This window comes from Oreochromis niloticus, linkage group LG14, assembly GCF_001858045.2.
Source record: "Oreochromis niloticus isolate F11D_XX linkage group LG14, O_niloticus_UMD_NMBU, whole genome shotgun sequence".
Lineage (NCBI taxonomy): Eukaryota > Metazoa > Chordata > Actinopteri > Cichliformes > Cichlidae > Oreochromis > Oreochromis niloticus.
The window spans coordinates 8,574,137-8,586,019 of record NC_031979.2 but is presented as its reverse complement, the minus strand read 5'-3'; the positions used below and the strand labels follow the sequence as shown (position 1 = coordinate 8,586,019).

Here is an 11,883-nt window from a genome sequence, read left to right as displayed (position 1 = left end):
AGGCTGACTCAACCTGAGTCTGGTTTTTATAACAGGTTTTCTTCCTGTTATAAAGGGAGTTTTTCCATCCCACTGTTGCCAAATACTTGTTGTTTGGTGCTATATAAATATAATTGAATTTAAATTAATTGAATTAAGAAAGAAAGGTCACTGAAAATTAATACAAAGCTGCTTAGAATAGTTCTGTGATGTAACATTTCTGGCCCAATAGAACGACAGTGCCCCAATCCATAGGACCTGAAAAGTCTATGAATGGTGTGATGAGTATGAAAATCATGGAAATCATATGATACAGCCTGTGCAGTCACCAGATCTCAACTCAGCTGAACATTTATGAAATATTTTGATCCCAGGGGTAAACAGTACCATAAACCATATCATCAAAACACCAGTATGTCTTTAAACAGTGTTTTCCAGTATTTCCATGTAGATTACCAGATACTTGGCCCAATAAGCAGTATAGCACAGATTAAGTCTAAGCATAGTTGTTGTTGGGTTTTTTTGTTGTTGTTTTTTTAAGTAAAGCAGAAATTGATAGTGATGACATAAACAAAAAAGATGCTGATATTTATGCACACATAAAGCTGCGGCATCCAGCCCTCTGCTGGACTGACACGGTGCTGCTGGAGGCTTTTACTCAGCTGTTTCTGAAAAGCAAATGTGCAAAAGATACTGACCACTATAATACACAATCTATATTTATCTGAGACAGCATTTAATTATGTGTGTGCATTATGGGTGTGTGAGAGTATTTTAAATACAGTAGTGAGTAACACCCAGTGCTGCTGTGTGTTTTATTTACTTGGACACACCTACAGCTTTTGGAAGATAAAATGAAACTTTAATGATCCCTGTAACCAAACTGGGTCACTGCGGCATGAGACAGAGTGTTGAAAATTGGGTATAAAAATTGAAACAAATCAGTCAATTTGGCACAACATTGTTGATTTCAGCTTGCGGAACATGATTGTGAAAAATGAGATGTGTCGGATAACAGCAGGAGGACTTCCACAATGGAAATTTTTTAAAAAACAAATACAAACAAATTGTAGAAGATATGACAATATACAAATGGTTATCTAGCCAAAAATGAAAAATGCTGATTTGGACATTAAGTCACAGAAAGTATAGAAAAGGTGCAGAGTGATCGTCACGGTGAACGTCCCGCTGGTGTGGAATGAGTGGAAATGTGCTTATATGGATTTTCTCACCTGTCTTTGACACAGTGACCTTTTGATGTTGCGTTTTTACAGTGTGGTCCAGTGTAGAAAGCATGGATGGGGCGGGGGGTGCAGGGGGCGGCAGAGGGAGGGAGCTGTGCATACGCCATATATGGGCACACCACCGACTCTGCATCGCTATTGGCTGCGGGCCTTATGCAGCTGCTTGTCAACAAGATGGCCTTCCTCCTCTCGCCGTTTTGACACTGATTATTTTGGTATCCCCGAGAACATACCGTAAAAAGCTTGTGTCACTTCTAAATAGATAGTGGTCGAGCGGCTGTTGATAGTCCTAACAAGGCCTACGGTCAGCTAGACTGTGTCCAGAGAGCTGACAAGCACGCCATCCTCGTTGGTTGCCACCACTTAGACAAGGTTGATAAATAGAAAGTAGCTGCTGGCTAATGACGACGTTAGCCTGCGAGTGAGCTAGCTTAGCTACGTGGACACGGATAGTTAACTCGTGTCACCTGCATTTGACCAGACAGACTGGTCTGGTTGGAGCGAAATTCAGCGAGGAGACACTTGTCATCGACAGCCTGTTGGTTAAGAAGGTTGTCTGCTTCAGTTAAAACCACTGAGGTAAGCCAGTTGCCAAAATACAACGCTCGGGGTCTTTTTTAAAAATCGTAGCTTGCTAGCAAACGCTGTCATGTTATTATGCAGGTAAGTTGTGCTATTCAGCTAGCAACCTTGGTAGCTACTAACCGACCTGTTTGCTATGTGTGATTACCCATTAATAATCTATATGAAGTATTCAAGTCTGTAGAAGATTTTTTAGGTTACCCTCGACGTTAGGTTATGTAAATTATTAAAGTGTTGGAAACTTGGCCAATAAGGTGATGGGAATTTTTACGTTACTACGCCGCTGTGTAAGCTAACTGTTTGCTGCTTGCTCAGCCAGCTACTGGTTTCCCAAAGACATTGAGATGATAACGAGCATCAAATGATTACAATAATAACAACAACAAAAATAAGAGTATTTGTTGCTGGTGATGGTGTTTTGTGATGCCCCACTTGTTGGTTGCGAGTGTGGAGAGGTTGGCAGTATTTCAGCTAGTTTTCAGAGTTGTTTGGTTACCTTAAACGCAACTAAGAAAGGTAAGGGATAACCTGCAGGCCTCCGATAGCGAAGACTAAATACTCTGTGGCACAAATATCTAGATATATGCACTGCGCTAAAAAATAAAATAAACTTCTCTTTCGTGTAATGTTGTTTGTTTATAAGCCCATATGAAGAAGTTTTTGTGACTGTAGCTTAAACTCTATTTTAAAAAGTCCATCTTACACGGAGTTCAGTTTGATGTGATTTTGTTTGCGAGTGTTTGATTTGCCCTCCTCCTTTCAGATGTTCAGTTGGATAACACTGTTGACACAGTGGCCTTTGTGATTGAATCAAAACTTGCATCACAGTCTAATTTGTGATGTTTCAGCACAAACGTGCAGACACGCACACAGATGCAGTGAGTCCTGCAGTGAGTCCTGCAGTCCAGTCAGCCACACTCCCCAGGTGTCCAGACAGAAAGCCTGCTCTCACGTAATGTTCCTGGGCAGACTGCTGGAGCAGTGCGCTCTGCCCTATTGTTGTGTTGACAGTTTGCAGCAAAGCTGGCCTGCTGGCTGCTCGTCTGTTGCATTGTCTTCATGCAGCGAGGGAGATTGAGCTAAGGCTTTTTGGCATGCTTGGGTCCCATCATTCGTCAGCTTTTGGCCGTCTGGCTGAAATGCTGTGAAAAAGAGAGCGGGAGAGCTGGAGGATGGTTGGAAGGAGTTTGAGTTACTCTCACTCTCTTAGTGTTATTCAGGCTGACTTCTTTGCAAAGATGGCATTAGACCAGCAGCTGACAGTCTTAAAGGGAAAAACAGCAACACAATCTTAAGTTAAATGCTTTGGTTCAGCATCTGCTAATCCGCCTCGTTAAACCTTAAATTAGAGTTTACAGGGATGTAGTACACTGTGTGTTCAGAACTGTGCTCACCTGGTGAGAGTGAAACTGCTCTTCATTTGTATAGGGAAATGAGTCCTTCCAGCAGAAATTGAGTTTTGATGTAAAAGGTCAAACCTGCAAATCTGTTCTAAGAGCAGGATCTTGCAAGCAAATAAATACCTTTTTATGTGTTGTGTGCAGCTATATTGGTCAGATTTTCATAGTAATCAACAGGCGTTTGGCTCTGACAGAACAACTGAGTAAAACATTTGCTTTTGGACACAGTTGTGTAGTTGACATTTCTTCAGTAGGCTTCAGTAGCACCATCAGTGCATGAGATGGGGCAGTAGCTCATATTGTCCATGTCTTACCTGGTGGCTACATCTAGGCTGTGGAGTTCGGTGTGTACTTTATACATGCGCTAAGTCATTATTGTTGTTTTTATTCTTTTTAGTTTATTTGGCAGTTTGTATATGTAAACGCACAGTTAAGGAATTGGTGGTATCAATCGCTACCTTTATACTGGGACAGGTTTGGAGGGATTAGTTTGTTACAGGATGCGTAAAACCAAGCTTTTATTCACAGCAACTGGCTCTAATGAATAGGGAATAACTTACAATAGCTGGTCAGTCTAGTACAAAATATTATAACTGAAAGAGAAATTAATCTCCAGCTTTGTCTAGGCCTTGATGTACAAAAACAAAACAGGAGTACAGCTTCTCTCACACATGCTCTTTATGTGCAGACCTCAAGTATACACGAGTCCACACATATACGTTTGTTTTTCTTTTGTTTTTTTGAGCAAACTGATTTTAACATGAATTTTTAATCATCATATTTATCACTGTTAGTTTTTACAAACATGGCTAAATAAACCAACATACGACTTGCTATTCACAAAGTTCATTACAAATATTACAAATAACATATTGTGAATTTAGGTTTATCAGACAGCTGCTGCTGCTGCTGCTGCTGCTGCTTCTTTTTCTTGTGGTGGTGATAATTATTGAGGATAGCTTGTAGTGAGTGCTATAAATAGCTGCAGCAGTATATATTGGACTGCTTTTCTTGTATAAACTGATGTGCTTTTGCCTCTCATTAGTAGTTTGGCCAAAAGACTGTACTTTTAAAGCTAAAAATAGGTGTATAGCACAGCCAATAACATTTGAGATTTATACATTTTTACATCTTGACACACAACATAACAGAATAAATGTGTAAGCGCTTTTCTTTGTACATACTCACAGTTGAGTTGTGAATCAATTGGTATGAGTGTTCTGCATTGTACTGCAGTGCACTGTAATGTGGCCCAATAACACAAATGTAGACTCATAAGGGCAATAATCATGGGGCATGATCATTTGAGGATGTGGAATTGCGATACAGTGTGTCATTCAGTCTCTGTGTCAGAATTGTTACACACCCTGGTTGACAAGTTAACTTCAAAGTTTCATAATTGATTAAATCACCATCATAACTAAATGAATCACCTTCATATCTCTATGATGTCTCCTTAAAGGAAGAGTTAAGCTGGTCAGACAATTGTTGTGCTGTCATTTAAATGTATACTTATTTAGCATGCACAGCCTGGAAATTGCTGTTCACTTGGGCTATCTGGTGGCATTCGTGTTCTGATGTACTATTAGTCAGTCATCTGACAACAGATGCAAGGAGTTATGCAATATCAGTGGAACTGCGTGTTAAGCTTTATGGAAACGGAGAATACAGTGAGTGAATACAGAGAGCAGGAAGTAAAAGAATAGACTTTCAAAGCTGCTAAAACCCAGAGGAGCAACCTGGCTGAGTCCCACTGCTTGCCAGATTTTCATAGAACTGAGCAGTTTTGTTCTTTGCCAGTGCCAACACATCCACGAATAGAGAAAGAGGGTTTTCCCCAACCTTCTTTTAGTTTTTGTTTTTTGTTAGTTTCCTTATAGGTAGGAAAGTAGAAGGAAATTACAAAAATAAAAATGTGACTATGTTTTTTATTTTTTTAATTACCATTTTTATATTTACAGGAATGTAGGTGCTAAAAAGTCTGGTCTGCAGTTAAAGTGGCTGATGTGTTGCGTGTGAGAGACTTCATAATAGATTGCTGCTGTGGGCAGACGGTCTCTCTTCTGACCCCTCTTATTATGCCATCCAGTATGGTATGAAAGATGGATTGCTTGCAGTGAGAATAGGGAGAGAGAAATGGATAAAAAGGAGGACGAGAATAAAAGCGTTTAATAGACATCTGTAAGGGGTCGTGGAGCGAGGCAGGAAAAAGGGCTCGCTAGCTGCTTTTTTTTTTCTTTTCCTTTTTTTTTTTATTCCTCACAACAGTATAATCTCAGCTCTTAGCCGTGTTGTTGCTGTGTGATTATAGAGGAAGCGTTTGAATTGGTTCACCACACTGTGTGGGCGGTGTTTGGTTTTTGCACCTCTCTGAGCTATTCCATTAGTCCAAATGTACAAAGCACCACCCATCCAGTGTGTCAGACGAGAGGCACAACCAACGAAAATGGAAAGCAGGGTTCGGTAAAAACAGTCATACAGTAAACAGGTCTTCGATTAGCTGTGTTATCAGGCAAGGTAGGTTTGAGAACTGCCAACCACTGGGGGTTTTCAAGTGTTGCAATACTAGTTTATGTGATCCATTAAAACACACCCTGTATGAACTTAAATGGCCATTTCTCCTTAGCAGTTGGGATTACAATACATACATGATCACCAGTTTTCTTTTTGCACAGTGCCATCTTGTTGTTCTATCTGGGAATATTTATTATGGCCTGTAGTAGAACAATCTCCCCTGTCACCCTTTTTGAGGAAATCACAAGAAATATGACATCATAACTGAATGAAAAAGGGTGAACGCAACCTCAGGAGAACTGTGTATGACCCTGATCAACTTCAGCACCAAACGGGTACTGTAGCAGTCGATCAAAAGTTAAACACAGAAAGTTAATTACAGATAAACAAAGCTGCTTTTTGTGAAAAACTCACTGGAGCCTGCTTCATATCTTAACCGAGAGATCTGAGCAGACATGCCACACCAGAAAGCGAGAGAGGGCTCAGTTGTTGTTGATATCATTTATAGTATGACAACTGGACGTGTCAACATGGTGTTCAACACAGCGAGCAGTTGTTACTGTTGTTGTCTCATCTCGCCATGGCTGTAAAAACTTCTCATGCAGTGCTTTAGAGTCTTTAAATCATTTATATAGGGGTCAGGATGTCCCCGTCAGCATAGTCTGACAGTCATTTTTAACAAAATATTGCCATTTGTGAAGGGTCAGTAAACGAATCAAACATGATTCAGACTACGTGTCAGCTGGGGTGGATGGTCAGTTTTTATATCTGTATTTCTGTGGTTACAGTCAGGTCTGCTTTAACAGTTTAAACATTTTGCTTACGACTGACAGATGAGGTGTAATTATTCAAGCTGTTCTCAGATGTCATGGACACTTTCAGGTTAGCAGTGTGCCAAACGTGTTGCTCTGTTGCCACTTGTTCTTTAAGTGTACCGGCACGTTCCTGGCAGTCCATACAGCTGGCATAGCTGCTGATGCAAAGCATGCTGGGTGGACTAAAGGCTTTCCCTCTTAGCCTGCAGCATATGCTCCTTGCCAGGGAAGAAAGGGTGAGAGCAGGAAAAAGGGCTACAACAGTTTCACTACTAGCCCGCCTTCCCTGCTGTTTGCTAAAAATAGATCCATCATATGCCTGCATGCTCCTCCCTGTGTTGCCTTCTATTAAGTCCTCTTTGAAGCCTGGAGATGCAGAGGGAGCAGGGGAGAGAGGAGAGTCCATTTGGCTCTTTTGTGTTCTGTCTTTCATCCCTTTCATCTGCAGGCCACAGACCCCAAACCTGAAATGGAATCCCTCTAATTCGATTTTAGAGGCTCCAAAGCGAGTGAGATGATCTTGGTGCACAGTAGCAAATGTAACAGCTAATCAGGTTTGGCCAGAGTAGGAGGCAGACCAGTTGTGATTAGTCCAACAGCAGTAGGATGATTGTTCTGTTCTCACCCGTTTAGCGGCGCCGAATGTGAACTCTGTGAATACTTCACAGCAGCTGTTGAGGACAGCCCCAATTGGCCATTGATTATCTGACTTAATCTCAGGACTGATGAACACTGATGAACTGCAGTTTAACTTCTTTCCTCTTCTACTCCCTTTTCCCTCTATCCTGTTGTTGTAGGTTGTATGCCCAGCGCCCATCAGGTTGGCTCTAGGACAGGGAGCCGACAATGAAAACTCCGGGTGTTTGCTGGCCAGTGTAGATGCCGATATGCCACGGTGGTCCGCATCCTGATGGACCGAGACACCTTCTCCCACATCCGGCTGTGGTGCCCACGCCCCTTTGGCACCTACTCCCAGAACAAAGCTAGGAATCCAGGCTCAGGGGGCAGTGGTGGAGGTAGTGGTGGTGTGGCAGGGTCCCCCTCCCTCTGCAAGTCTGAGCCCTCTTCAGGTGCCAGAAATGAGGATGTAGGGATGATAGTGGGGGTGCACGAGCAGAATGGAGAAGAGGAGGATGTGGGTTCAGAGAACACTCCACCTGAACCTGAGCTTGACTCCAGCTCCCTCACACAGAACCAGGCTACTCAACCCCCTTCAGCCCCTCCTACACCACCCTCCTCTGGGTCCCAGATGGAAGATGGCCGTGTGTTGTTAGACACCTGGTATGTCATTAAGCCTGGTAATACCAAGGAGAAGATTGCCTTCTTTGTTGCACACCAGTTCAGTGGAGCGGGACAGCCTAGACCCAGTGCAATGAAGGTAAGGAGGTGAAACAGTGAAGCAGTATTGTATTTATTTATTTTGTAGTTATATATATTTTTGTAAGAGATTTTAGTTAATTAAGACATTTAATACAAAGAACTAAATGCATTATTTTTTTTTAAACAGGTCAAAGGTAACTGGGCAACTGACTGCAGTAAAGCGAAAAGGCGGAGGCGATGTTCATCCTATGACCCTCCGACACGCTCCCAAGCCTCAGAGTCACTTCTCAGCAATGACCCCTCCCATACACCTCCCAGCCCTGATGAACCACAGCTGGGAGGGGTGAATGAAACGGACCTGCTTTCAGTTGCAGAGATGGTTGCCTTGGTTGAGCAGAGGACTGCCATGGCCCTTCAAGGGATTGTGGGTGTTCATGGTAACCAACAGCACCACCAGCCCTCTATTACCACTCAGAGCCCGGGCCTTACCCACCACCAGCACACTCTTCTGCGGGGCACAGTGTCAGACCCCTCTCCTATGGTTTTTGTGTCAGACAGTTCCAGTGGTCAACCCTCCAAAGAGGTCCAGAAGTCGTCATCTCCCATCCAGACAGACCAGCAGCTTGAGGAGCAGCAGCAGGAGTCATTCAGGGTTGCCCAGGCCATTGCACACTTTGAGTCCCAGAACCTGGAGAATCAGCTCCATCTGGGCCCTGGTTCTGGCATAGAGTCCTGTAATCAAGACAGGGGAAGGGAGTGTAGGAGAGGAGGTGAGTCTGGTACGGTAACACCTCCTCCACCCCCCAGCCACAGTCATGGTGAGGTTAGGATAGCTTTCAGAGTGTCAAATCTGGACCCGCGGTCTCAACTGGAGCCAGCTGGCAGGTCCCGCTGTATGTTTATGAGCTGTGGTGGTGGGAGTAATCAGGCAGCAGCCAGGGCCAAAGAGAAAATTACCTGTGACCTATACCAGCTCGTCAGTCCCTCATCAAGAGACCCTAGTAGTCTGCTGCTTGCTGCCACAACTGCTTCCCCGAAACCAGATGGAGACCTCCATCACCCAGACAGGCCGGCCTGTGGCAGCCCAGACCCAACCCAGGAGCTCTCTTCTGGGGAGAAGAAGGCTGTAGGTGTAGGAAGGGAGCGAGTGACTGGTTTCCATGTGGAGGTGGTGGTGACAGGTGCTGTGGATCAGTGTGTGTTTTATGGCAAGGACAGTACAGAGAATGTGCAGGAGGAGACTGTATGTTTTGCTATGCCTAGTGGGGGAGGGGGCAGTGGGGGTGTTGGAAGCTCTACTGACCCCTCATGTGACGATCCCCCTCCTGGACAGCTCTTTTTCCTTCAGCCCCCTCGGGCTGAGGAGGAGGATGTAAAAGGAACGGGCCCTGGCAGTGGGTCAGGAATGTGCTCTTTGGACTGCGCCAACAACAACAGTCCTGGGGCAGGGGTGGCAGTGGGCTCAGGGGAGCGGGCGACCCGACCAGACTCTCCTAGCGTTGGAGAAGACTGTTCAGACCCTTCACTGTGTCGCCTCTACCGTCACGTTTCCCATGACTTCCTGGAGATCCGCTTTCAGATTCAGCGACTCCTTGAACCTCGACAGTACATGCTACTGCTCCCTGACCACATCATGGTCAACATCTTCAGCTACCTACCAACACGCTCGCTGGCAGCCCTCAAATGCACCTGCCACTACTTCAAGGTGTTGATTGAGACGTATGGGGTGCGAGCTGTGGATTCACGGTGGAATCAAGACCCTCTCTATAGAGATGACCCCTGCAAGCAATGTAAGCGACAATATGAGCGCGGGGATGTTTCTTTGTGCCGTTGGCACCCCAAACCTTACCACCATGACCTGCCTTATGGACGTTCCTACTGGATGTGCTGCCGGCGTACAGATAAGGACACGCCAGGCTGCCGTGTTGGACTCCATGATAACAACTGGGTCCAGCAGCCTGCTGATGGCTCTCAACCCATCCGCACCAAGCGGGAAGACAGGAGGGAGGAAGCTAGGTAGAGAAGAAAGGGCACACCTCACATACACCAACTCTCATCTCATTCTGTGCACCTCCTTCTTTCCCACTCTCATCTGATCAGAGGACAAACAGGAACAGAGAGGATCAGCACTCCAGGACTGTTTTGTTTTTCTTTGCTGCAGCACTCCTTCCTCATACCTACCCTCAGTAGGAGGTGTTTCAGTGGTAAAGAAGGAAGAGAGGTGTGTCACTCTCCTTGCCTTGTTTGTTTGTTTTTGTTTTTTGAAGCCCTCCAGAATCCCTCTCTCCCCACTGTGCTCCAGAGTGGTCACTTTGAAAAGTTTCCATACCAGGGTTGGGGTCCCTACTGCTGCTGTTATTCAACCCTTTTTCTGCCTCTTAATCATTCGGGTTCTTGTCTAACTCTGCACATGGTTGTTAGGTAATACATGTGAAAACTTTGCAGTGTATTTGATTGAGATTAGCATCCATAAAGTGACGCATAAAAATGTAATGCCCTAGAGCCTGCTTATTATGATTATTATGATTATTATCATTATTATTATTATTATTATTATTATTATTATTATTATTATTCCCAGAACTTGTTCTATGTTTCTGTGTCGTATCACAAACTTCCATGTTTGCTGTACAATGGTGCTTCAAGGAATGAGCTGTACCGAGTCCAACAGATGTAAAACTTTTCAGTGGTGGAATGTTCAGCATTAATATAGAAATGTGATTGTATAAAGCAAACTTGATTTTTTTTTTTTTTTTTTTTTCCGTTGTACAAGGTTGCCATTTGTACCTGTCCTGCACCATGCATTTCTATTTTCTGAATGTGCTGTAATGTTGTACATGTCGATCAGTCCCCTGATAATGCTGCTGAAATCATTGCCTGTGTCACTGATGTTAATTCTGAAATAGCCATACCATTGGTTAATGACAGGCACGGTCTCTGCACACTGGCTGAGACTGAGATTTTAGGGCCGTGTCATAGTTTCAGATTGGACCCTAACCTTGCTGACCAGCCATAAAGAGGAGCCACTGAGAACTTTCTGGTTTACAGAGAATCATGGGAGATGAACCTGATTAAGTTCAGGGGGATTGAATTGGGGGGGGGAGAGAGAAACTTGATGTCACTTTGGAAAAGCCTGATGTCACTTTGTATGGTTTGATTGACTTGGTTATTTGCCTTTTTTTTTTTTTTTTTTTTTTTTTTTTTTCCCCCCCTTTGGCTGTTTTTTGGGGTGTGTGTCAGATTGTTTGCTGTTGTATTTGCTTTTATTTTGAGGACTGAGTTCTCCCTGTACCAGTCTGTCACCCTACTCAACCTGCAAAGATTTTTTTTTTTTTTTAAGTATTCCATGTTTGTTTTAACCCCTAGCTCTCTTCCTTTCCTCCACCCCTCTCCGTCCTCCGATCTGGCAGAGGGCAGTGTTTGCCAAAGCTGTCATTCATGCTTTGAAGTGGGTTAAACCAACTACCACACGCCGCAGAAACTCTCTACACCAGCTTCCAGCCTTAAAAGCCCCCCTACCTCTTACCCACCCTGCAGGAGACTGAGGCATCAGATACCTCACAGATGATCAAGAGTATTGGGAGTTGCACAGGACCCTGTAAGTGGCTAGATTTCAGATGCTCGACAGACTTCATTCAGCTCTTCTGGATCCACCCAAAACTCTTAGAGTGGGAGTGTAAGATGAACAGTGCCTGGTGACTGCTCTGACTCTCCATTCTTAGGGAGGGGAAAACAAAAAGCCACCTCCTTCTCTCCCACCGCCTTTCTCTCTCTTGCTTTTACACTCCCAGACCCTCCCCCCCCCCCCCCCCCCCCCTCCCCGCCCTCCCCGCAAGCTGACAGACTGGATATTAAAGAACTGATGTGATGAATGATGCTGAAACTCTGCATGGAGATGGGAAGGTGGTTGGATAGTTATGGGAGACCTGTGGGTTCCAGATGTGTACAATGCTCATGGGAAATATCTGCTTAAATAAAAACAGAAGTGATGATTAAAACTGGAAATCTGAATCACTACCTGGTTTGTGT

At 44.2% G+C, this 11,883-nt stretch overlaps 1 protein-coding gene across 1 annotated transcript; it reads left to right on the top strand.

Moving 5' to 3' along the window:
* Positions 1 to 1,373: 1,373 nt before the first annotated feature.
* Positions 1,374 to 11,868, top strand: fbxo46 (F-box protein 46). The gene is made up of 3 exons (XM_005454298.4): positions 1,374 to 1,802; positions 7,332 to 7,912; positions 8,042 to 11,868. Exons 2-3 carry the CDS (start codon positions 7,445 to 7,447, stop codon positions 9,872 to 9,874), a joined length of 2,301 nt encoding a protein of 766 aa, XP_005454355.1. The 5' UTR covers positions 1,374 to 1,802; positions 7,332 to 7,444; the 3' UTR covers positions 9,875 to 11,868.
* Positions 11,869 to 11,883: the final 15 nt, after the last annotated feature.